At 48.4% G+C, this 24,396-nt stretch overlaps 7 protein-coding genes across 7 annotated transcripts; 4 read left to right on the top strand and 3 right to left on the bottom strand.

Moving 5' to 3' along the window:
* Positions 1–572: 572 nt before the first annotated feature.
* On the top strand, positions 573–2,142 carry fhdA (putative transcription factor Tos4; the record flags this gene model as incomplete). The annotated part of the gene is made up of 2 exons (XM_056906125.1): positions 573–2,051; positions 2,116–2,142. The coding sequence occupies 2 exons, from the start codon at positions 573–575 to the stop codon at positions 2,140–2,142; spliced, it is 1,506 nt and encodes a 501-aa protein (XP_056770232.1).
* Positions 2,143–3,625: 1,483 nt separating this feature from the next.
* N7458_002741 (uncharacterized protein) lies at positions 3,626–3,895 on the top strand (the record flags this gene model as incomplete). Its single annotated transcript, XM_056906124.1, has 1 exon — positions 3,626–3,895. One exon carries the CDS (start codon positions 3,626–3,628, stop codon positions 3,893–3,895), a length of 270 nt encoding a protein of 89 aa, XP_056770231.1.
* A 573-nt stretch (positions 3,896–4,468) lies between these two features.
* N7458_002740 (regulator of nonsense transcripts 2) lies at positions 4,469–8,228 on the top strand (the record flags this gene model as incomplete). The annotated part of the gene is made up of 5 exons (XM_056906123.1): positions 4,469–4,487; positions 4,554–4,598; positions 4,683–7,498; positions 7,552–7,913; positions 7,973–8,228. The coding sequence occupies 5 exons, from the start codon at positions 4,469–4,471 to the stop codon at positions 8,226–8,228; spliced, it is 3,498 nt and encodes a 1,165-aa protein (XP_056770230.1).
* A 2,316-nt stretch (positions 8,229–10,544) lies between these two features.
* N7458_002739 (uncharacterized protein) lies at positions 10,545–11,159 on the bottom strand (the record flags this gene model as incomplete). The annotated part of the gene is made up of 1 exon (XM_056906122.1): positions 10,545–11,159. One exon carries the CDS (start codon positions 11,157–11,159, stop codon positions 10,545–10,547), a length of 615 nt encoding a protein of 204 aa, XP_056770229.1.
* Positions 11,160–14,163: 3,004 nt separating this feature from the next.
* N7458_002738 (uncharacterized protein) lies at positions 14,164–14,591 on the bottom strand (the record flags this gene model as incomplete). The annotated part of the gene is made up of 2 exons (XM_056906121.1): positions 14,164–14,532; positions 14,580–14,591. 2 exons carry the CDS (start codon positions 14,589–14,591, stop codon positions 14,164–14,166), a joined length of 381 nt encoding a protein of 126 aa, XP_056770228.1.
* Positions 14,592–15,933: 1,342 nt separating this feature from the next.
* Positions 15,934–16,770, bottom strand: N7458_002737 (uncharacterized protein; the record flags this gene model as incomplete). The annotated part of the gene is made up of 1 exon (XM_056906120.1): positions 15,934–16,770. The coding sequence occupies one exon, from the start codon at positions 16,768–16,770 to the stop codon at positions 15,934–15,936; it is 837 nt and encodes a 278-aa protein (XP_056770227.1).
* A 954-nt stretch (positions 16,771–17,724) lies between these two features.
* On the top strand, positions 17,725–22,481 carry N7458_002736 (uncharacterized protein; the record flags this gene model as incomplete). The annotated part of the gene is made up of 6 exons (XM_056906119.1): positions 17,725–19,582; positions 19,672–19,946; positions 20,004–20,215; positions 20,270–20,509; positions 20,578–21,626; positions 21,694–22,481. The coding sequence occupies 6 exons, from the start codon at positions 17,725–17,727 to the stop codon at positions 22,479–22,481; spliced, it is 4,422 nt and encodes a 1,473-aa protein (XP_056770226.1).
* Positions 22,482–24,396: the final 1,915 nt, after the last annotated feature.

Below are 24,396 nucleotides of genomic sequence, written 5' to 3'. Positions count from 1 at the left end.
AGACGCGACCGCGATTTGCAGTAGACCAGTCCATTGTATAGAGCTGTAGATCTACAGAGCACCAACTAGCTTCCAGACAAAACATACCTGGGTCATTCGCATAATCGTGATTTTTCTTTACTACCTTGACCATTTTTCCCACTATCAAGGGCTGGGAAAGGGTGAATTAACGGTGTGAAAGGATAGTGGAGCCCCATGAACCCTCGTCGGCGCCTATCGAACGCGTCTCGGACTGTAAGCGTGCTTTTCCGCGAAGGGCGAAAGAGACTCCGCCCCAGGACATTCCTCCACCACCACACTCTTCACCTTTTTCTCCCCAAGGCCACTCCCTCCCTTCCTCTTGGCCAATTCCCCTCCTCTCTTCGTATCCGTTCCATTTTGAGAGCCCTAGTTCATCTTCCACCTCTATCCATCTTTCCTTCACATCTACCCTTTTGTCCCATAGCCAAACGCGGTGACGCGAGTCCCTCGAGCCCGACTCCGTTCCTACTTACAACTTCACAGCAAAGGGAGAGCTCGCGTGGGTTCAGCACCTGGAGGGCATCATGGATTCCTCTCCAACTAGAGTCAGTATGGCTCCTGCAGCGGGCGTGAAGCGTCCTGCAGCGCTGCTACCTGCTTTCGAGCCATTGAGCTCGTCCCCCTCCCTTCCGAGGCCTACCAAGCGTGTTGCACGCGAACCCGCTTATCCTACCCCCGTGCCAACCTCTTCAACTCACATTATGTCGTCTTCGCCGCCTGGTATCTCCACCGCCGCTCGTTCTTCCGCGCGTCGGACCTTCTCCGCCGCCGTCGAGCGGTCTCCCTTGTCCGCGGTCCCGACCATTATGCTGCCCGAAAATGGCGAGCCTATGCTTATGGGTCGGTCAAGTGCTTCCTGCCATCACCAGCTAGCTGCAAGCCGCATGATTTCACGTATCCATGTCAAGGCTACCTACAAGCCGGCGCCGAACCCCTTCGACCGCGACAGGGTTGAGATTATGTGCATGGGCTGGAATGGGATCAAGATTCATTGCCAGGGAAAGAAGTATGATTTGGCCAAGGGAAAGACTTTTACGTCGGATATCAAGGATGCGGACATCATGATTGATGTTCATGAGGCACGTGTCTTGGTGCAGTGGCCACGGAATGAAAATGATAGAAAGGATTGCCCATCGACCGATTCGGAACAAACTTGGGATGAACGAACCCCGACCCAGAAGAATCCCCGCCGCTTGCTCCCGGACAGTCCATTTGTCGAGAATCAGCGTTTGGGTTCCCCTGTCTCGCCCTCGCCTGCCGTGCAAAATGTCATCCCTCCGTCGTCGCCAATCTTCACGCCCTCTCGCGCACGTGGTTCAGTTGTGGTGTACGAAGATGAGCCTTCTCCTTTGAAGCGTCATAATACAGTTGGTGGGATTACGTCTCACAGTGCTCGTCGTGCCAGTGAGATGCTGCAGATCTCGCAGTCTAGTGATATCAGCAGACCGGAGGACGAGTCTGATAATGACGAGGAAAACGACCCTATTGTCCACTCATTTGGTCCATTTGGCGAGAACCTGCTTCCTCGGATGGCCTCATTCCACACTGGAGAGTCTCCTAGTCGCCCCGCGCTGTCGCCTCTCAACCTGCTGCCTCCCCAGCCTCCCCAGCATCTCAAGTCTCACAAGCACCCGTACGCCAATGAGCCAAAGGAAGATACCGAGGTCAGGCAGAAGACCAAGGAAGAGGAGGAGAGCTTCGAAAGAGTCCGCAACCACACTGTGAATCAGCTTGCTTTCTCCCGTCTATCATCTACTCCTTTCTCCACTATTCTGAACAGTCTCCCTCCTTCATACTGGAAGTCGAACGCGAGCAACACTTCTGGTCCATCTCGCGCCGACATTCGCGCCATCCTGGAAACCACCAAGTGCATTGGCAAGGTTGCACGTGAAGGGAAAGATGCCGCTGGCCAGCCCCTGGAAAGCGAGTTCTACTACATCCCCGACTTCGATGAAGATGTTGGTCGCCGTGAGACTGTGGTGAACAACCTCCGGAAGCCTGGACTCCGCAACTGCCGCAAGCAGCACAAGGTTGGTGACCCCAATACTGCAATTGATTGCCGATTTTTGAATATAGTAACTAACGTTTCTTAAGCAATACTTCTGGAAGAAGCCGAAATAATCGAACACCTCACGGATCCGATTCCCCGCTCTTTCCCTCTCTCGAATTCGGATCGGCACCTCTCAGTACATATTTGCAGTGTTCTTGGCCACCTAGATACCTCTAGGTGTTTCGCATAGCGTGGCGTGTGGCATACCCTGATTTAATATTGTTTGATGTTTTACCCCTTGTTTTGTGTTTACGCCTTTGCTTTTCCCTTTCATATTTCCTGCTTCCGTTCCAGCATGGTGGTGTACGATGTGTGGTACTTTTCGCAGCGCGCTGTGTCTCGTTCTTTTGTCCCCAGTGGGACTTGTCCAGTGTTTTCCCCTGATGCGTGATGGTTTCCCCGAACTCGACGGCCGCTTATGTTCTGCTTTTCTTTTTGTGTTTCCTTTTGCTCTGACCTCCGATCTGCTCGGACTCGATTATCTCTGTTCGATTATACTGCCTGCTTGATATGGTTTCGGCTTCAGTTGTGAAGTGTCTTTCGCAATTCTGGTGGAATGTCGCATGATACATCATGGACCGTGCTGTGTTCGAAGTGTTTTTGCGTTTCATCCGTTCCACTCGGCCTTGCTTCCTTCGGAGTGCAAGATGCCGTCACGATTTGTATGGTTAGCTCGTCGGTTTTCAAAAAAAAAGGGTTATTTAATCATTCGGTGTTCCGTGTAGCTAATGATGTGTAATCATTGCCAGTAAGTGCCCGCCATTGGTAGAATAACTATTAAGACTAGTATTTGACACTCCTCTTGCTTGGCATACTGCTAGTCTTTCTTGCTGGAGACTGCGGGCAAGTCTGACGACACATCCAAGAACAGAATGGACTCGCTATACCATGAGCCTCTCGGCCGTCAGTACTAAGTGTTTGGATGTGGGCCAAATGCGAAAATCAGACTTAGAGTTGGCTCGTTTTGTATAAAGTCATTATTGTGGAGAAGTAGTGACCTTCCCCGAGTGTCTAGCCATCTCTACCTCATCCTGCAGGGAGTCGACCTGCGCTTTCGCCACCTTTGCGTCACCCAAGCTTCTCCCATCAAGCAATCCTGATAGCCTGTGCGTATCCAACGAAAGGCTATCTAGCTGGCTAATATCGTGTACCTACAATAATTGGGAGATTAAAAAGATGAGAGACTCTGTGGCTAGGGCCTGGACAACTAGACAGGGCTGTATGTTTACTATATAGCTCTTTTCCAGTCTCTGGTTCATAATCGACGAGTCATATAGCAAAGCCAACCCTACAAACCCAAAGCTGTTCCACTGATTTGACCCGATCATGCAATGCATAACATTGCCACCCTTGTCCTGGTGGCCACTGAGCGAACTCCCAAGAACCGCCTCTTAAGCAATCGACCCCGCATCTAGACCATCATCATCATCATCAAGCCCCCGATTTCTTCTACAAAAGCGTCCTCTCATCCTACCAGTCCTCATTGAATACAACAGAGAAGCCCGATACCCATCGTTTGATAGTGCTACAGCTCCCACTCGAATCTAACTCATCATGCAATCCTCCATTCAACAGAACCCCATCCCAGACCGAGCCAGAGAACCTATGGCACCTGCAACACAGCCACGGGATTTCTCCTCTAGTGACTGCCACCAACTACCGGATCCCAATCCGGATACAGCGTCTGGCCAGCCCTGGCAACCAAAAGTCAATCGTCGCCAAAGCTGGAGCCAGGAGGACCAGAAACACCAGCAGCAGGAACGACTGCTAGATATCGAGCAAGGTCGGGAGACCGGGTTTACGGAGACGGGACTGGATCATTGAATCAGGTCGAAAAAATCGCTGCAGCTTGTGGTTTCTGGCTAGTCTTTGACTCTTTTGTTCACTTGATAATGATCTTGGCCTGTTCTAGTGGGGAAAAGCCCAGCGAGTGATCTTCTAGAAAGAGTGGGGTTCTCGGGGATTGCTGTATGCGCGGTGACATGCCTGCAATGGGTGCTGTTGTTCGCTTAAATAGTCACATAAATCAAATTGTGTGGGGAATTTTCCATCTTTGACAACTGTAGACAGTATGCAGATCGATCGAAGATCAGATAAATAAGAGATAAGAGATAACTAAGAGAGGAAGATATCAAAAGGTTGGTTCCAGACGATCGTCCAGGCTTTCCAACCTCCGCACCGCCTTACAAACCAGCCCGCCTTCTCTCCTCCGCCATCGCCATCCGCCCGCACGACCACCGCAAGGAGCTTCCCACAACGACGAGCTTCTATCTAGCTCCCAGCCATTTTGGATCGCCTACACCTCCCCAATGTGGCATTCAAGTCACTCCTGCATTCTCCTTTCGGACGTTCAGAGAGGACCCCGCGATTGAATCGGCTCCGAACGCACACACAGCCATGGATCGCCAGAAGAAAAGTACGCGCCAGCCAGACCACACTTGCCTCTCGCTAATCCCCTCAACTGACCTCATTCTCAATACAGGAGAGCTCCGCGATCTGAACGAGAGGGCCTGGGAAGGCGAAACCGGTACGTCAAAACTCCCCCTTCGAAACAACTACTGCCAATGATAAGGCCCGCTCTTGGATTCTGACCGACCACCTACCCACACAGACGTATTCCCTGTCAGCAAATCCCTCGACTCAGCCCTCAAGAAAAACACGGCTTTCATCAAGCGTCTGCGAACTGGAATCAGTGCTTCCGCCCTGTCTACCTTCCTGTCCGATATCCGCACCCTCTCGCTCCACAAGTACCTATCCGAGATCATCTCCGCCTGCTATGAGGGGCTGTGCAAGCTCAAGTCGCCCGGGGAGATTGCTGCCGGCGTGGAGATTATCTGCGCTTTGCACCAGCGCTTCGGCCCCGCGGAGTTTACTAGGCAGATTGGATGGCTTCTTGGCCGGGGCATGAGCTCCATGGACAAGGCCTCATTGAAGGCTTTGCCACAGGAGATGCGCGAGCGGGAGGAAAAGGAACGCTTGTCGCGACACCGGGTCCTTCTTCGCGTTGTCACCGAGCTGTGGCTCGTTGGTGCTCTTAGGACTTTGGATGATACGGAGCGGCCGGAGGATGCGAGGAAGGATGCTACCACGGGCAAGCTGCCTGACCTGGTTCCGATGAGGGCGACAAAGTCCGCCGCTGCGCTGAAGGAATTGGAGAAACAAGCTGAGCCGTTTCCTCTGGAAGTACTCAAGGATTTACTGGGACATGACCGCGACCATACCAACTTGCCGCTTGCTGTCTTATTCGTGAAGAGCTTTAGCTGGGATATTCTTGGGACAAAGCTTGTGGAAGAGGGCCGGAAGACTGTGGAAGCGGATGGCGCGACGTCAAAGACAACCGTCACGGACCAGGAGAATACAGAAGGCAACGCAGACGCTACAGTCGAGGCAGACCCGCCATTGGTCCCGGAGAAGACTCAGCAGCGATTCAGAAACATCTTGACTCGCTACCTGGATGACGTCAAGGCACATGTGGTTCGTGATCAGAAGGCGCTGGCATCGCAGAGCCGTCGCAACGCCGAGGCCTATGTGAAGAGCGGTGAGATCTTCGAGGACCGCCAATCGAATTTCGAGAAGCAGTCGAAGACCCTAGAGAAGCTCGTGGCCAATACGCAGGTTCTGTGCGAGGCTTTGGGTGCGGAGATGCCTGATCTGGTCGAGAAGGAGACCGCCGATGCTGGAGGCAGCAGTGGCATTGGCCTAGTGAAAACCACAGATTATCTACGTGGCCAAGGCGACGGTGCTGGTATCTGGGAGGACGAAGAGGAGAGACGCTTCTACGAGAACTTGGTTGATTTAAAGGGTAAAGTGCCCGCGGTGCTTCTTGAAGACGGCAAGAAAAAGAAAACCGAGGGTGAAGAAACTGGGAAGAAGAAGACCGAGGGGGACGAGACCGCCGCAGAGAAGCCCGAGCCGTCCGAGGATAGAGCTGCAGCGGATGCGGATGATCAGTCAATGGCAATTGCTAGCAAGACTGTCGGTGCCCAGGTAGATGCTCTACTTGGTAAGCTCCCTGAACTGCAGACCAAGGACCAGGTCGACCAGTTTGCTCTTGATTTCTGCTTCGTCAACTCGAAGGCCTCTCGGAACAGATTGGTGAAAGCTGTCTCGGACATCCCGAAAGGTCGAGTCGACCTTCTGCCTCTGTACTCGCGCTTGGTGGCTACCCTTGGACAGTATCTGCCCGATATTCCACAAGGCTTGACCACGTATCTTGATGAAGAGTTCCGAAGCCTGCAACGCCGCAAATCGAAGGAATTCCTTGGCCAGGTCCGTATGAGCAATGTACGGTATTTGGCCGAGTTGACCAAATTCGGCGTGGTTCCTGAGCACATCATCTTCCATTGCTTCAAAGTTTCGCTCGATGACTTCTCCCGCATGAATATAGAGATTATCGGTAACCTCTTGGAAAACTGTGGTCGCTATTTGCTTCGCAACCCGGAGACATCGCCCCGAATGGCGTCCTTTTTGGAGACTTTGAGCCGGAAGAAGACTGTGCAGCACTTGGCTCAGCAAGAACGGATGGTTATTGAGAATGCCATCTACTACGTCGATCCGCCTCCAAGACCTGCCATCCAGCAGAAAGAGCGTACTCCCGTGGAACAGTACATTCGACGACTGATCTATCTCGATATGAACAAGCGCAATTACACCAAGATTCTGAAGACTATCCGCAAACTACACTGGGAGGAGCAGGAAATCGTTGATATTCTGGAGCGTGTGTTCAGCAAGCCAGTCAAAGTCAAGTACGGCAGTATTCATCTTCTGGCTATCCTCGTCAGTGCTCTGTACCGCTACCACCAGGGATTCGTCATCGGCATTGTCGACAATGTTCTGGAGCAGATCACGCTGGGCCTGGAACTGAATGACTTCAAGTTCAACCAGAAGCGGATCGCCGAAGTCAAGTACCTGGGCGAGCTCTACAACTATAAGATGATCGACTCGCCCGTCATCTTCGACACGCTGTACCGCATCGTCACATTCGGTCACGAAGGCGGCACTCCCGTCCCTGGAAAGATCAGTTCTTTGGACGCGCCGGATGACTTTTTCCGACTTCGATTGGCGTGCACGCTTCTCGACACGTGTGGTCACTGCTTTGATCGAGGTTCTGCGAAGAAGAAGCTGGATTTCTTCCTGACTTTCTTCCAATATTACCTGTTCACCAAGGATCCGTTGCCTATGGATGTCGATTTCCTGGTCCAGGACACGTACTCTAGTTTGCGGCCGCAGTGGAAGTTGGCTACGGACCCGGAAGAGGCTACTCGTATTTTTAGCGAGGCAGTTGCACAGAATTACAATGTTCAGGACTCCGAGAGACCTGTTGAGCTTGACGAAGAGGATGCGGAGAGCAGTTCGTCCGATGAGGGTCTGGAGGACGACGTCATTCCAGAGATTGAAGATGAGCAGGAATCTAGCGATGAAGCCGAGGTATGTCTTTTTCTACCTGACCTTTCCCACGCGCACCTTTCTGACGTTTACAGGCATCCGGTCCGAACCCCGAAGCGAACGACGAAAGCGATTTCGAGGACGAGCATATTGTCGTCACGCGCCAAGAAGAGGAGCGTGATCCAGAAGTCGAGGCCGACTTCGATCGTGAATTTGAGAAAATGATGGCCGAGAGCATGGACTCCAGGCGCTTTGAGCGTAAGGGGGTATTCGATATCCCCCTGCCCATGAAGCGAGTCCCTCGTGAGAATCCTCCAACCGAGTCTTCGACTGAATCGGCCACGCCGGAGCCAATGCCCACCAAGACCGTGGCATTCTCGCTGATGACGAAGAAGGGCAATAAGCAGCAGGTCAGAACCACTTTCCCCAGTGATAGATGTAATACCATGCTGATGCTGTTTAGACCCGCACCATCGATCTTCCATCTGATTCTAGCTTTGCTGTTGCTATGCGCAGTCAGCAACAAGCTGATCGGGAAGAACAGCAACGTATCAAGAACTTGGTTCTGAATTACGAGGCTGCGAACGAACCCGAGGCTGCAGAGAGTAAGTCTATCCCCGTTCTGGGGGTCAATTTTTGGAACATGGATACTGATACTTTGAATTTAGACTTTGAGAAGCGCATCCCTGCGAATCAGCGGGTGGATAAATCTGGCGCTAATCGCTCGGCCTTCCGCTCTCGTAAGCTCCAGCTTAGCGACGTGAACTGGTAATGAGGGCTTTGGACTATGAAAAGACTTTCATAAACTCCTGGCCCTGTCTGGCCATGTGAAACACGTGCAGCTATACCAACGAGCCTTGGTCCGTCTATCTGCCTGAGTGCAGCCCTGACCCGTCGAGCCTGGCATTCCTTCGATGAAGCTAAGACGTTTCCACTTGGAGATCGGTCTTTCATGTCTTGACCAGGTTCTTGACGTAGGTTCAACTCAACGGGTGCGCTATCGATGCTACGTGCGATATTTTCGTATCTTTTAACCCGATGCGCGATGGCCCCTACCATCCAGGAGCTCAGCACCCCTTGGCGGGCTACATGCTTTCGCCGGTAGCATCGGCTACCCAGAGACAGGGGACTAGTCAAGGGAGTTTGGAGGAGACCATGGGAATGAGATATCAATATGAAACCCATCTAGTCCCGTTGGATGGCTTTCCCTGAAATTTCTGCCGTTGGGATGCTGATCACAATATCCCGTATTCTCGTTCCATTATTTACACCCTCCATCCAGCAAGAAGAATATTATGATCTATTTACCAAATCTGATAGTAAAATCTCTAGCCAGTCAGGTTTTTTGCTCGTGAATAGGGAGAGTTGGGGACGCTGTAGAGCAAATCAGTCGCTCAATGTGGGCTTCTTCTTTTATCGGCCCTGATGTGCAAGCATGCGTCGCGCTGTCTGTGAATTGTTCTCGTGTCACTCGGCACTCAAAATTGCATCCTCCGTTACAGGCATAAAACTCAAGCCGCGCATGATCCAAGTCAAGTGTAGCTCTGGTATACTTTCACACATGAAAGTACCGAAAGTTGATTGCTCTCTATATTATCCGGTCATAGTTGTCGTATGAATATTTACCTATGCAGTCTCGGGCTCAGTAAGCCGTCCAAGGGCGTTATCTTACTTAAACCCCGAGGTTGCCTAAGAGAATATGCGAACTTGACTTTCTACACAATTAAGGGGGAGACGAGATCTAATCGACTCCCCCACGCGCATATTGCGCGTTTCATACGATTGTCTTTCTCATGCCCGACCTCGCGTACCACCAGGATGAAAGTCCTCCTCACCAACGCTATTTTACTGACTTTGGCGGGATCTGCCTATTCAAATCATCAGTCCAGGAACGTGAAACCTCCGGCTATTAACTTGAAGACTTTTCGTTTGGCCTCAAGGGCGAAGTATGATAGAGGTGTATGGTATACGTCCTAAAGCGGTGAAATCGCAGATATAAGAGAAATAACATAAATAAAGAGATTAAATAGTGATCTTATTAAGTAATAACCATAATGAAGTTATTAATAGCATAGTAATGTTGGCAACAGCATACCGGCTTAAGGGCCGGTGGAACGAGGCCGGTGGGACGAGGCCGAGCAGCTCTTCGGGAAGGTGATGGAGACTCGCAAGATGAAGCTCGGCGAGGATCATTCCGACACTCTGACGAGTATAGCCAATCTCGCTTTCACTTGGAAATATTCAGGTCACGTTGCTGAAACCATCAGTTTGCTACGAGATTGTTTTGTCAGGAAGGAAAAGGTACTAGGGCCGAACCACCCTTCCACTCTATCCGGTTCCACAACTTTGCTAGAATGAGAAGCGGAGGGCCTCAGCAATGCCTAGATCGGCTTTTTGACTTTAAACATATTCATTTTTCAGTTGCACATTCTCCTCTTTTAATGTATCCGAAAAATTCCCCAGAGTTATACTGCTGTACTGTGCTGAGGGAATTGACTTTACCCCTTTAGTGAACGTTCCTGCCGAGAGTCCTGGATAATAATACCGGAAACATATCGGATTGATAGTAAGAGTATTTCAAGTACTCTATCTGGTCTGTATCACATGACTCTATCTTTCGATACGATTCACTCCTTGAAAGAAGGCTAGGCGAAATAAATATTAGCGTATTATACGTAAGGTTCAGGCAAGAATTCATGCAAGTAAAGTGGTGAAACTGATTTCAATCCATCCCGTAGTGTAACGAAGGAGAAAGGTCCGTGATGCGGGTGGTTAGTCAATGCTACGGGTAAAATGTAAGTAAAATTTGCTTTACCTATGAGAGGTAAATTTATGTCTCTTACAATGGAGCAAGTCACATGCACCTTAAGTACCAATACCATCCTATTGCTGCAAAAGACATCAAGTTTATACGGCCCCGCTTTGCCTTTCAGCCTAAACTAAAAGGCTACACAGAAATAACGCTTATATTGCTATAGACTTGTCTGCTTGTAGTTTTCTTTCGGGTTCAAATATGCACAGAAACTTCCATGAAAAACATAGCTAAGCAAACTCTTGGAATCGTCACTTAATCTTGCCCAAGCAATATCTACTGAGTCCAAAACTCGACGTTACTCCAGGTGACGGTGATGGCGCCTGAGCCGCTATCGCTCGTGTAGGCACCGCACTTGTCATAAAAGCTGCCGCCAGGGGCACTTGTCGTGAACGACTCGTTGCCGTTCACGTAAACAACATACGTTTGCTTGTTGGCATCGTGCACAGTGTTGATTTGCACTGTAGAGCCGACCTTTGCGACGCCGCTGGCAATGGTTGCGCCACCCTCTACATCGTAGATGTCGCCAGTGCTCTTAATACCCATGATGAAATACGGTCCAGTGCTACCGTTAAAGGTCTGCTTAAGCGCGATGCGGTCACCGGTCAGGGAGGTGATCGTGAACTCGCCTCCAAACTGGTGAATTCCAGAGGTGTAGTCGTTGTTATAGCGACGCTCGGCGCGCAAGTGGCCGTTGGAGCAGCCTGCTCCGCTAGTACTGCCATTGGGAGATGTTGGGAGAGTAAAAGTATCTCCAGACACACTGCCTCCAGCACATTCCTGGACACTGAAGCTAGGGCTGACCGAAGTCCAGGTACCGCTCCCAACTGGGCTGAGAGCAAGAGTAAAGGTTGACGAAGCAATGGCGAGGAATATTTTCTTAGCAATCATTTTTGCCTTTTGAGTGCAACGAAAGTTTTGTATGGTTTCAAGGTTTGTGACGTGAAGTTGAGTGATAGTTGAGTGAACCCATCAACACATTTATATCTCTTTTCTGCTAGATGATGCTGCATGGAGTAGTCTGTGAAATTCCACCTATCAGACGGTTGAGACACAGATAGTCGCCCTGACTTCTGCACTGTGCACGGAAGCAAACCTACGAGGTTACACTTCGAGGTTACACTTCGTGACGAACTTAGTGCTAGTTATGAACAACACTACTATTGACCCCCCTAGAGACAATTGAAACAGTTGTAGGGGATCCAATGCCTAGTCGTTGTCAGTGTAGGTAAGGAGAAACTAGCCTCCTATGCCCCCGGATCGACGAGCTGATCACTGGGCTCGGATGACCGGGGCAACAAAAAAGCGCGCTTCCAATACACAATGAGAAATTGGCTCGCTAGGATGCCGTTGCTCATCCAATCACAGTCCAAATTATAGGTTTCAAATTAGGCTTCCGGGTAACGGCATAATCCACACCGGGATGCGGGGCTGGGGTAATGCGCCGGGAACGGGCGTCGGGGGAAGGGCCTGTCCGGTTGGAGACCAATTCGCTGGCATCCCTATATTGCAGACAATATTCTTCCTCTCTAAGTTTCATCATCCCTCGGAAATTTGGAGGATTTCTTGCAGCTATAGAGATACCTATTTTTACAATTTTCCACCAGTCTCTGGAGGATATCGAACTATCGCACAAGGATCTACTGCTGCCACACTGAATCATACTGTTGAAGACTATAGCCATCCTACACAATCTACAACAGGTTCCCCCTGGGCAGCGCTTCGATGCGGCGATTGATGATAGCACGAACACGGTTTTTGTGACATTTGGCGACGATCTGGCTATAAATGAAGAGCCAGTGGATTCCATCACACGGGCATTCCAAGTCGACCGCGATGATGATCGGCCGGCGAAACACAAACAGACTTGAAAAATGTATGATTCTTGAGATTTTGATCCAAATATTTGTGCCTCATATAGACTACAGTCAGCGGACTTGTGACCGTTATGGTTATTCATCTATACAGGCCGCCAGTAAACAGATTGAAGGCCTCAGTAGACCTAGAGCTGGGGACGTACAGTGGTGTTCCATAAGTTTGCAACACCCGAAAAAGTTCAAACCCATCTCATCAGCTATACTTTGAAAGACAAGTTAAAACACAGATGCCGGGAATATCTAGAAAGAGTGTTCAAAAGACATTCAGAAAGATCTGTTAAAAACATAAAATCGAGGCATATTTTGACGGCCTGTTTTCTTGGTCCCTGGTTTCAGACTTTTGAACTGCCACTGTACGTCCAAAGTGGATCCACGTCGGCAGCCTCCAGGGGTGTTTCATGTGGGGATAGATTATCCAATGATTTACACTCTGCTTAAGCTGAGAGGGTCAGTGCATGACCGTCGCGCGACGGAGGGTGATTCTCACCCTGATTCTCACCCTGATTCTCACCCTGTCTATTGCGCACTCACCTCTTCTCACTCACGCTGATGCAGCGCTTTATACATTGTAATTAGGAGTATTAGGGCATATATTATGTTTTGAGTTGGTTTCTAGTACATACGACCATAGGGTATGGAGAACAGGGCTTCCCGTCCGCTCAGCCGTACTTAAGCCATATATAGTGCACGGCTAATTCTCAATGCGCCCTGAGCTTTAAAATAGCGTCGGATTTGATCTTAGGGTAAGTATAGGTGATATAGGTAAGAAGTCTAGAGAGCGGGGTGATAGAGGTAAGAATAGGGTAAGAACAGGGTAAGAGCGGGTAAGAACAGGGTAGGTATTCTCACCTAGATTACCCACTCTCCTACTTTTACTTAAACCGGGACTATAAATATAAGCCCTAGGGCGCTAGTCTAGTTTGCTGTTCTCAATCTTTAGTTACCTTGCTATTAAATAGAAGATACTCCTAAAGGACCTCTAAAGGAAACTAGATAAAAGGATTATACGTGCTACGTCACGTAGTTTTACCCTTGAATACTAGAATAAGCGGGAACAAGAAGAGAACTCTATATACCTTAAGGAGCTAGCCCCGGCAACGCTCGAGAAGTATAAGAATATAGTATTAAATTAGGCGTTATAAATTATATTATTAATAGATATAGACTATAATACTTATCTCGGTAGATAGAGACTTTCTCGTAACGAAGCGCCTAGTGCTAATTTTTCTAAAGACGAACCTAATCTAACCCTATAACTTCTAAAATCTTTTACGGAAGACTATATCGTAACAAGAAAAAATTTACCCTTATAGAAGTCTACGTGTTAGAATCTTATTAGTTTTATAAACTACTAACGAAGCCACGAGAACGCTTTAAGGTTACGGTAAAAGACATTAATTACCTTCTTCGCGGCCTTTTCGGCGATAATTCGCACAATTATAAGCATAAAAGAGCACGAGTATATACTAGAAGTGCCCTTATATTATTTTCTAGCTCGGGTACAAAGGTAGGTACTATAGTAGAGTTAAATACCTACCGCGAATCTAACGAATATCTATATTATAGGGTCGGTTCTCATCTTAAGCCTCCCCTCTTCCGCGCTTTAGGGACCGTTAAGCTAATAAGAGTTTAATAGTATCTTACTTTTAATATGAAATAGAGTACTAATAGTCAGCTAAAACGTTAGGTGACAATTGATCCCGAATTTTTGAAAGGATAGCGCTATCGTGACGATAAAGACTTATAAGTCTATAGATTAGCTACTACAGGGTTTAAATGCTAACTCGGAGAATCAAAGACCAAAGAACTAGTTTAGAGAACATCCAATTCTCGGAATAAGCTTTATTTTTTGGGTAATAGTGCATAGCGTAGCCGACGGCGCTTTCGGCTCAGTACGGTGGCCGATATTCTCGCCGTGAGACCTCCGAAGGGGAGAGAATCATATACGCTTAAATAGAACGAGAATGAAAAGTGTGGATAATGCATCAGGAGATCTTCGTATTCCACTCTGGCTTGCTCTAGCTCAGCGCAATGACACCAGCGGGATGTTCGAGTCCACCTTGTTTGTCACTTATGCTGTCCCCTTCGACTTTGGGCTCATCCTCCTGAGACTCAGCTTGCTTGAGAAGAATATTGAAAATGGTTTCGTACGAAATGCGGTCCTTATTGTCCAATAGTCTCTGCTGTTTCACGAGATAATCGGTCACCGTCCCAAGCTTCTGACTTAATTCGTAGAGAAGTTCGGCCACCCTCGCAGTTTCTTCCAGATCCTTTGTGGTCTTTTCCAGGGTATGGCGTGTCCTGGCGAGCTCCTGTTTGTATTCCACAACACTTCGTTCAACATGGGCCGTCCGTGCTTCTTGTGACACGATAATCCTAAGAATTTCCTATGGCCAATCAGTGAACGCTTCCATCTTACAGAGCGAAGTCATACCGTGGCATCCATTGTGACGGGCAATGAGCAGCTTCATCCGAGACTGAATCTGAATGAATGGGATGCAAGACAGTGGTGCGCAATGTCCTCCGGCAGGGTGCCGATTTATAGCCATTAACCCTGGTTTGATGTTTATTTGTGGACGTGAAGAGATCCAGCGGGAATGCTGTTTTGATAATGAGGTTGATCTACAGAACAGTGTGAGAGATTTTTTGAACCATCGATCAGTGACAAAAGTTAGTGTCAATCTCGAATAAGCTTGCGTTGAAAAACGGATCGCGTATAACTGTATAGATTGAGTTTAGCAAGATTGATAGGCATCGAACATGCCGTTCCTCAGCTGCAGAGTAAACAAAATGACTGTCTATTCGCATTTAAATGGGAGAGAGACTGCTACTCGGGAAATTGAGATATTCTTGAGCCTCACAATTATGAAATTTGGTATCAAGGACCCGGTGCTTTACCAAGAGAAACTGTCGGAACATATCCTCATGTCAGGGCAGGCAAAGACAACATACTTTTGCTCGGTGTATGTAATCTTGCGCCGCCGTATGGGACTCAAAGACCTGGATCAATATGAATCAATTTACCTTTCTGCTTGTGAAACAAATATGCTGTCCACTTAGCTGTGTACATACTGCCATATTCGAATTCAGATTCCCCCGCGTCCACTCAGAAAGTAATTCTCTAACCCTATCCCAAATCGCGCTAGGCTACGTTCGGATTAGCTGCGGATTGTGGCTTGTATACAATACAGTCACTGTTCATTAGTGTTTAAAACATGGTACTTCAGTCCACGGGCATAAAGATTGTTGGGGTAGGTACTATGTTCCAAACAAATACGAATGGTGACTGTATTATACACACGCCACGATCTGCAGCTAACCTGAATATTCACTAGCGCTTCTTAGGATAGGGCTGGAGAATGATTTTCTGAGTGGACGAAGGGGAATCTGATTTCGAACACGGCAGAACAAAATCGTATGTTGGACAGAAGATGGGGCGGACACCGCCTTCGGCAGAAAGTTCCCCATCCGGGCCTTTCTGCCCACCCAAACCTAAAAGCAATCGATCAGCATGTATATCAGGACCAAGTATACGCCATCATATTCCGATAATCTCACCTCTATCCACGTGATGTCTCCTACACGCGTCCGATAATATGAACGCACAGCAGTGCTCTCAATACAATATCATTGCTATCATTTGCCCTCCATTTTGCGGCATATTGAAATTCATATGCCGAGTACGAAAATAGTAGTCGTGTAGGAATTCATGAGGAGATAGTGAGATGATCTACATAAACAACAAGCAATTGCGGCTCCTCTTGAGGGGTCAAATGTCAGGACCACTTTCACACATTAACCAAATATCCGCTTCCTCCATCGTAAACCGGGATCATATCAGCAGGGGTCACATTAGGACACATCTCCTGCACCGTGGAGAGACACAACTGAACCGCTGCCTCCCAAATATCGTCAAGTTCAACGCGCATGTACCCTTGGTACCCAGGCGTGTCATAGCTCTCCCCCGGTTCAAAAGTAGGGTCGACCATCACCACAAACGGCTTCAACATGATATACCCACCCTTCTCGATCACAAACCCTCTCTGAGGCCCTCCCCAATTTGCACTCTCCTCCGGATCTTCGAAGGCACTTACAATCGAGTTCAAGCATGATTCGTCTATAACGAGACAGGCCTGCGACCATGGAATATGCGACCCATCTTCCATCCCAAGAGACTCTGAATATTGTTTGAAATCCGCACGGATCTGTTCAAGGGACGCCCCCTCCCATCGCTCTCGATCCGCGAAAACAAGATTCTTGTAGGTTTCCTGCACAAACTTCTCGGGAAAAGGGTCGCTGTCCGGATATCTCTTTTCGTAGAAATTTCCAATACTCCAGTGCACGTAACGGTCGATTTTGGCGAGGCAGGAAGACCAGAGCCGGTCGGATTCCGCCGTGTAAACAGTACGGTAGATCACAAAGCCCCAGGGTAAACAACTAAGCCATTTGATAAACCTAACAGAACGGCGGGTGTTATGTTTATACCAGGGCTGCTCGCACCAGCGCTTCCGGAGGTCTCGAAGGGGACCGGTAAATTCCGGATGTGACCAGCGTTCAGGCCATGATGGGTGATGGAGATTGCCTTCTTGGAGAGCGTCAGAGCTATATCCCTCTTGTTGAGTCATTCTGATAGGGAGTCTGAAGGCAATAGCAACCCCGGAAGACGGAAGGTGTGTATTCCGGCCTGCCGATGGCTTACTGAAACTTGAACCCGGATTAATTCCCACGGAAATTAGCTATGATTCTAAGGTTGAGACTTTCGGAAAGGCGAAACCTGCGCTTACTCAGCGGACCAAGATCTCGTTTTCCAAGCCTTTTTAACAGAGCAAGCTGATACAGGATAGACTAGTATTCATATTGGCGAATGAGATCAAGTGGAAGATGGTTCATTGAATGAAAGTAGAAGATGCCCCGGGTGAGGTTTGAAATGCCCCCTGAACGGCTCTGTTACTCGGGGTTACGACTCCCGGTTTGCCGGAGAATCCAAATTACCTTACAAAACAAGGAATATACTGTACATACAGTGGCACCGCAAAAGTCTGAGATCACCCTTATTCACCGCTATTTTCTGCCATGATTCTGCCGCAACAAAATACTCCATGTGGACCCTAATTTTACAGCGGGAACCAGAGTACCAGCCTATTTTAAGAAGGCGGAGATGAGAGCGGTGAACAAGGGGGATCTCAGACTTTTGCGGTGCCACTGTAGATCAATCATTATTAATCTGATCATAGCGGTAAGTTACCACTCCATTTCTTTGACACTTTTACGGCATTTCATTTCAAGAACGGCAACCCAAGGACAGAAAAGATTAGATCTGCAGCAGCACCGCAACCCATACATTCCGGATATAATACAGATGTAGAAGCAGCTGGTTGTCGTTGTAATTTCTATAATTATTTAGAGACGGCCCTTTACCCCAAATCAGGTGCATCTTTACCATTGGCATATTACTTGGGTTGGAATTTGCTCCTTGTTCGTTTGCCATTTTTCTCTCTTGCATCACGCGCTGCTGTCGACGTCCTGACCCACAAAACGTGACACATCGCATCTACAGTGACTGCTGCACATTGCCTATCATGCCGCTCGTAGCCGCCGACACCTTGGAGGATGACGACCGTTCTGCGCAGGTGATGGGGAGCCGGATATTCGATGATCGTCTATCATCGTACAAGGATGGTTCTGATAGCAGCAGGGGACAATCTTCTATAACAGGGGTAGCTGGAGTCGAAGTTGCCCACTCGAGGGATGGCATTGAGGACCCAACGCGGAGGGCAAGCCGGGTCCAAGAACTCGCTCGCGCTTTCACTTCAGAGTCACGTAACAACCAGGAAGGAAGCTTGTTCATGGCTGAGGACGATCTCAACTCCTGCTTGAATCCTAATGGCCCTAACTTTAATTCTCGTGCATGGGCCCTCGCTATGGTGGACAAAATTGCATCCAGTGGCGGCTCCTTCAGGACCAGTGGTGTTTGCTTCCAGGATATGCGGGTTTCCGGCTACAGCACTGGCACACGGCATCAGAATAACGTTGCGAATCTGTGGCTCGAGGCCGTAGGACTTGTTCGCAAGACGCTTGGCCACAGGAAGAACCGTACTGCAATTCTGCACCAATTCGACGGCGTCGTGCAAAAAGGAGAAATGCTAGTGGTTTTGGGGCCTCTCGGTTCTGGTTGCAGTACCTTCCTCAAAACCTTGTCTGGGGAGACAAATGGCCTCTTTGTCGACGATCAGTCGTATTTTAACTATAAAGGTATAACCGCTCGGGAAATGCACAGCCAGCACCGTGGTGATACCATTTACACCGCTGAGGTTGACGTTCATTTTCCTATGCTCTCTGTTGGAGAAACTCTGACCTTTGCTTCTCGCGCCCGCGCGCCACGGCATTTACCTTCCGGTGTCACTCACTCTATGTTCTCCGATCATCTAAGAGATGTGGTGATGGCAATGTTTGGTATCCACCATACTAAGAACACGCGCGTTGGCAACGAGTACATTCGTGGCATTTCAGGCGGAGAGAGGAAGCGTGTGACGATCTCTGAGGCTGCTCTTTCTGGCGCCCCATTTCAATGCTGGGATAATTCGACACGAGGATTGGATAGCGCGAATGCTATTGAATTCTGCAAGACGCTGAAGCTGCAGACCGAAATCTTTCAAACTGCCTGTGCAGTCTCCATTTACCAAGCGCCGCAAAGCGCTTACGATCTCTTTGACAAAGCCTTGGTCCTTTACGAAGGTCGACAAATCTTCTTCGGGCGGGCGGACCAAGCTCGCCAGTATTTTATAAATATGGGCTTTGAGTGTCCAGAACGTCAAACGACCCCCGACTTTTTAACTTCAATGACCAGTCCACAGGAACGTCTCGTCCGTGCTGGATTTGAAAACAAGGTCCCCAGGACTCCAGATGAATTTGCTGCATTCTGGCGCAACAGTGAGGCTTTCCAGTTGTTGAAGGCCGAGATTGAGACATACAAGGTCGACCACCCGATTGATGGGCCTGATGCTCAGAGATTCCGTGACCTGAAACGAGAGCATCAAGCAAGTGGACAGCGGTCAAAATCCCCGTATACTTTATCCTACAGGCAACAGGTTGGCCTATGCTTATGGCGAGCATATCGACGCTTTGTTGGCGATCCCTCTGTCACAGTTGGTCAGCTGGGTGCGAACATTGTCATGGGGTTAATTGTCTCCTCTATATACTACAACTTGAAACTTACCACAGAAAGCTTCTTTCAGCGTTCTGCACTGCTGTTCTTTGCAGTCCTGATGAATGCTTTTAGCTCTGCTTTAGAAATCCTGACACTTTATGCTCAGCGCGGAATTGTTGAGAAGCAAGATCGATATGCTTTCTATCACCCTTCCGCGGAAGCTGTTGCATCAGCTTTGATGGATATGCCTTATAAGGTTACAAACACCATCATCTTCAATGTTATCATTTGTATGTCCTCTCTATGCGTCTCATGCTGTTTTGTGTCTGCCATCCTGAGCCCAGGAGGAGGAAATGGAAGATCTCGCTGACACATGCAGATTTTATGAGCAATCTTCGCCGTGAGCCTGGCGCATTCTTCTTCTACCTGCTCACGTCTTTCCTTGCTGTATTAGCAATGTCTGGTATTTTCCGTACGATTGCTTCTGCCTCCCGAACCTTATCACAGGCCATGGTACCAGCCGCCGTTCTCATCCTAGCCCTCGTCATGTTCACTGGGTTCGTCATTCCCATCAACTATATGCTGGGCTGGTCTAGGTGGATTAACTACGTTGACCCGATGGCATACATTTTCGAATCCCTCATGATTAACGAGGTTTGCTCCCTTTGGATATTTTTTGGTGTGTCCATCTTGAGGCCTAACTGGAAATAGTTTGCGGGTCGTCAATACCTCTGCACATCATTTATCCCCAGCAATACTGTTTCAGGATATGAAGCCATCAGCAACGATAATCGTATATGCTCGGCAGTTGGTTCTGTTGCAGGAAGCGAGTATGTCCAAGGAACAGACTACATCAAGGCATCCTTTCAGTATGACCCTAGCCATAAATGGCGGAACATTGGGATTGTAATTGGGTTTATCATGTATTTGATTTTTCTCCTATCAAGGTGGTGCTCTCGTATACTAACTGAGATTAGATTCTTCCACGCTCTGTATATGATGTTCACTGAGCTTGTCACAGCCAGGAAATCGGAAGGTGAAGTCCTCGTCTTCCGTCGAGGTCATCAACCTTCACAGTTGAAGGAGACTAAAGGGGATGTCGAGATGGAAATGACTTCTCCTTCAGCTCTCATCGCTGTAGCCGAACAGACTGACGGAAGTATGTCTGATCAGGAGTCTGGTGGCATTCAACAAACAAGAAGCGTCTTCCATTGGAGGTAAGCTAGTTAATGCTCCGCCTTACTCCTATCACGGTACCACGAGATTGCTTAATTATTCTCCACAGCAATGTCTGTTATGACGTCAATATCAAAGGAACAACTCGCCGCATCTTGGATCATGTCGACGGCTGGGTAAAGCCAGGAACTCTCACGGCATTAATGGGTGTATCGGGCGCTGGCAAAACAACCCTTCTTGACTGCTTGGCCGATAGAGTGTCAACGGGAGTTATCACAGGTGATATGCTAGTTGACGGTCATCCCCGCACTGCATCATTCCAGCGAAAAACTGGTTATGTACAGCAGCAAGACCTACATCTGGAAACCACAACGGTTCGAGAAGCTCTTAATTTCAGTGCACTCTTACGTCAGCCAGCACATGCTTCTCGGGAAGAAAAGCTTGCCTATGTGGATGAAGTGATCAAGCTCCTGGGTATGGAAGAGTACGCTGATGCTGTTGTTGGTATTCCGGGGGAAGGTCTCAATGTCGAACAGCGCAAGAGACTGACCATTGGTGTTGAGCTTGCAGCTAAGCCCCCATTGCTGGTCTTTGTTGATGAGCCTACATCCGGCCTCGACAGCCAGACTTCCTGGGCTATTCTTGATCTGCTCCAAAAGCTCACACAAAGTGGACAGGCCATCCTCTGTACCATCCATCAGCCTTCATCTATGCTCTTTCAGCGCTTCGACCGGCTGCTGTTGCTGGCCAGTGGTGGAAGAACTGTTTACTTTGGTGACATTGGCAAGAACTCTAAGCACATGATATCATACTTTGAACGGATGGGCGCACCTCCTTGCCCGCCCGGCGCCAACCCCGCAGAATGGATGCTGGAAGCAATTGGAGCCGTTCCTGGCTCAGCCAGTAAGATTGACTGGCATGCGGCCTGGCGTGAGAGTTCAGAATTTCAGGCCGTCCAAAATGAGCTCCAACAGTTGCAAACCAACAGAAGAGGCGCTCAGGATCCAGTTGAAACCCATGAAAGTTTAACTGAATTTGCGGCTCCATTCGGCTTGCAACTTTCAGAGGTCACCCATCGGGTTTTCCAACAATACTGGCGTACTCCCTCTTACATATACTCGAAGGCCTCCCTCGTCACTTTGGTATCTGCCTTCATAGGTAAGTGCTAATTATGGTCCAGCATCCTTCCATACCAAATGCAACATGCTAAAGAAATCATGTGCAGGGTTCTCATTTTTCAAGGCCCCTAATACCGTCCAAGGGCATCAAAATCAGATGTTTGCTATTTTCAATCTCCTTACAATATTCGGCCAACTTGTGCAACAGACAATGCCATATTTCGTCATCCAAAGGTCGCTCTATGAGGTCCGTGAGCGTCCCTCTAAGGTTTATTCCTGGAAGGCTTTCATGTTTTCTCAAATACTCGTGGAAATTCCCTGGAATACATTGATGGCAGTGATCATGTTCGTTTGCTTCTACTACCCAATCGGGCTCAACCAAAATGCCGAACCAGCTCATCAGACCACGGAGCGAGGTGGACTGTTCTTCCTCTTCCTTTGGGCATTCATGATGTTTACTTGCACATTCACCGACTTTATCATCGCTGGCCTCGAAACCGCAGAGGCTGGTGGCAATGTGGCCAACTTACTGTTCATGCTTTGTCTGATCTTTTGTGGCGTCCTAGCTAGCCCGAGCACTTTCCCGCACTTCTGGATCTTCATGTACCGCGTGTCACCATTCACGTATATGGTCCAAGGGATGATGACGACCGCGGTCGCGAATACGGATGTTGTTTGTGCCTCTAATGAGCTACTGCATTTTGCACCACCTACAGGACAGACTTACGGCCAGTATATGCAAGACTATATCAATGCTGCAGGCGGATATTTGCAGGACTATGATGCGCGAGATGAATGCACATACTGCACTATTGGACAGACCAATCTCTACCTGAAGAGTGTTAATGCTTTCTATGATCAACGGTGGAGAAACTTTGGTATCTTCATCGTTTAAATTGCTGTCAACATCGGTGGGGCGCTATTCATGTATTGGTTGACCAGGGTGCCAAAGAAACCATTCCATGCAAAAAAGACAAAATAGCGTTCTGAAGGGAGGTGCGGGAAGGGAGGGAGGTATAATACCTTAGCTAAGCGAGAGTTCAGGGAGACCGGTTTTTGAACACGAATCTTTTTTGAACTCACACCACCGTCGGGTTGTGACCATTTCCTGATTCCTCGGACAACTGTGAAGCTATGCAATTACAGTATGGGCTTGTACGCATTGATGGAGCCTAGATAAGCAAGGGGAACCAATCCTGTTGAGATGACTGAATTGATTGAAGAAAGAAAGATAAGATAGGCGTGGGGCAGGTACAAAATACCGAGGCGATCAATGAAGAGGAGGTGGAACAACGAGCTAGAAACATGTTACGGTGGCTATCAATAGAGGGTAGCTCACGCTGGCTAGTCATCCTTGACAATATCGATCAATACTCTCCCGGCAATAGCGTGGCTGGTGATGGATATGATATCAATAAAATTCCGTATTCGGAGGCTGAATGAGTAGATGCGAAACAATCATATAATGATGTCCGGTTTTCGTTGTGATGTAAGATGAAGTCCAGTAAGAGCCAATTTGGGTTACTTGTGAGGAGGTCACATTTAGCAGGACAGGGAGCGCAGGCTAAAGTTTTGTCAAGAAAATAGGTCCACTGGTATTGTCCAGCTAGTAACTAGCCAGATTTGGTTAGATTCCTCTCACTTCACACCGCCTCACACACCTTCATGTGTCCCCTTTCCTATGTTAGATAACCACCACCAATTTACACATCTTCGATCCTATTCGCTCTGTCGCATACTAGTCTATACTGTTTTAGCTTGCTCTGACAAGTTTGTTAGCTGTGTAAGGCTGACGTAATGCAGACAATCTTACATCTTCCACATCTTCTGGCAGCAGAGCATCCGGTGAGAATATAAAACCTCGGTTTGTATGGCCTTGGCAAACGAAGGCAAACGAGAAAAACAGAAGCGTAATCAATAAAAACATTTTCCTCTGCCACTGTTTGTGGTGGTTCAACTATATTAGCTCGATGCTTTTTCCAGGAAAGAGGATCAGCGACAATAAAATATTATATGCAGTTTGTAGGACAGTTGCCCGCCGGAAGGTCGCGGATGAATCCCCTGATAATGTGGCATAAGTTATCCCCTTCACCGTCACGGGAAGCCATTTTAGCGCATACCAGTTAGTGTATTATACTAACCAATCAACTAGCAGGATATAATATACGATCCTTCATTGGTTATAATAGCTCCACTACCTACCACGCGTGTTTCTCACCACGCGTTTCTACCCCTCAAAACAAGAAGCCCTCACCAATTCACCAATCCAACCACTAATCACACTATCTATCTATCTATCTATCTATCTATCTACTATGGCAAAGAAGAAATCGACTACATCTATACCTAAGCGTAAGCTTGACGAGATTCTCGCTGAATTACCTACCAAAGACGAGCTCTCTAGCCGGCTACAGCTACTAGTCCCAACCTCCCAACCTCCACGCCTACAGCTACCTGATGGGCTAGACCTAGAGAGTCCATACGCAATCTTTACACTCTTTATTAGCGAAGAGATCTTTGAATATTTCAGCCATTCTACCAATCAATACGCACAGCCAGCCAGAGATTCAACCGATTCAACTACTACCGGCCGCTCTTGGAAGGACACTACACCGGCCGAGATTAAGGTCTTCTTTGGTATCCTTATCTATATGGGTATCAACCAATCAACTAGTGTTGATCAGTATTGGAAGCGGAACCTACAAGAAGGACCAGTACATACACCTTCGCTCTATATGGCCCTTACGCGATTTGAACAGATCAAACGTTATCTACACGTCAACCGACCAGATAATCCAATGGCTACTAAG

This window comes from Penicillium daleae (genome assembly GCF_028827525.1).
Source record: "Penicillium daleae strain IBT 16125 chromosome Unknown utg000002l_segment0_segment0, whole genome shotgun sequence".
In the NCBI taxonomy this organism is placed as follows: domain Eukaryota; kingdom Fungi; phylum Ascomycota; class Eurotiomycetes; order Eurotiales; family Aspergillaceae; genus Penicillium; species Penicillium daleae.
Note: the sequence above shows the minus strand (reverse complement) of the source record. Positions and strands in the feature narration are given on the sequence as shown.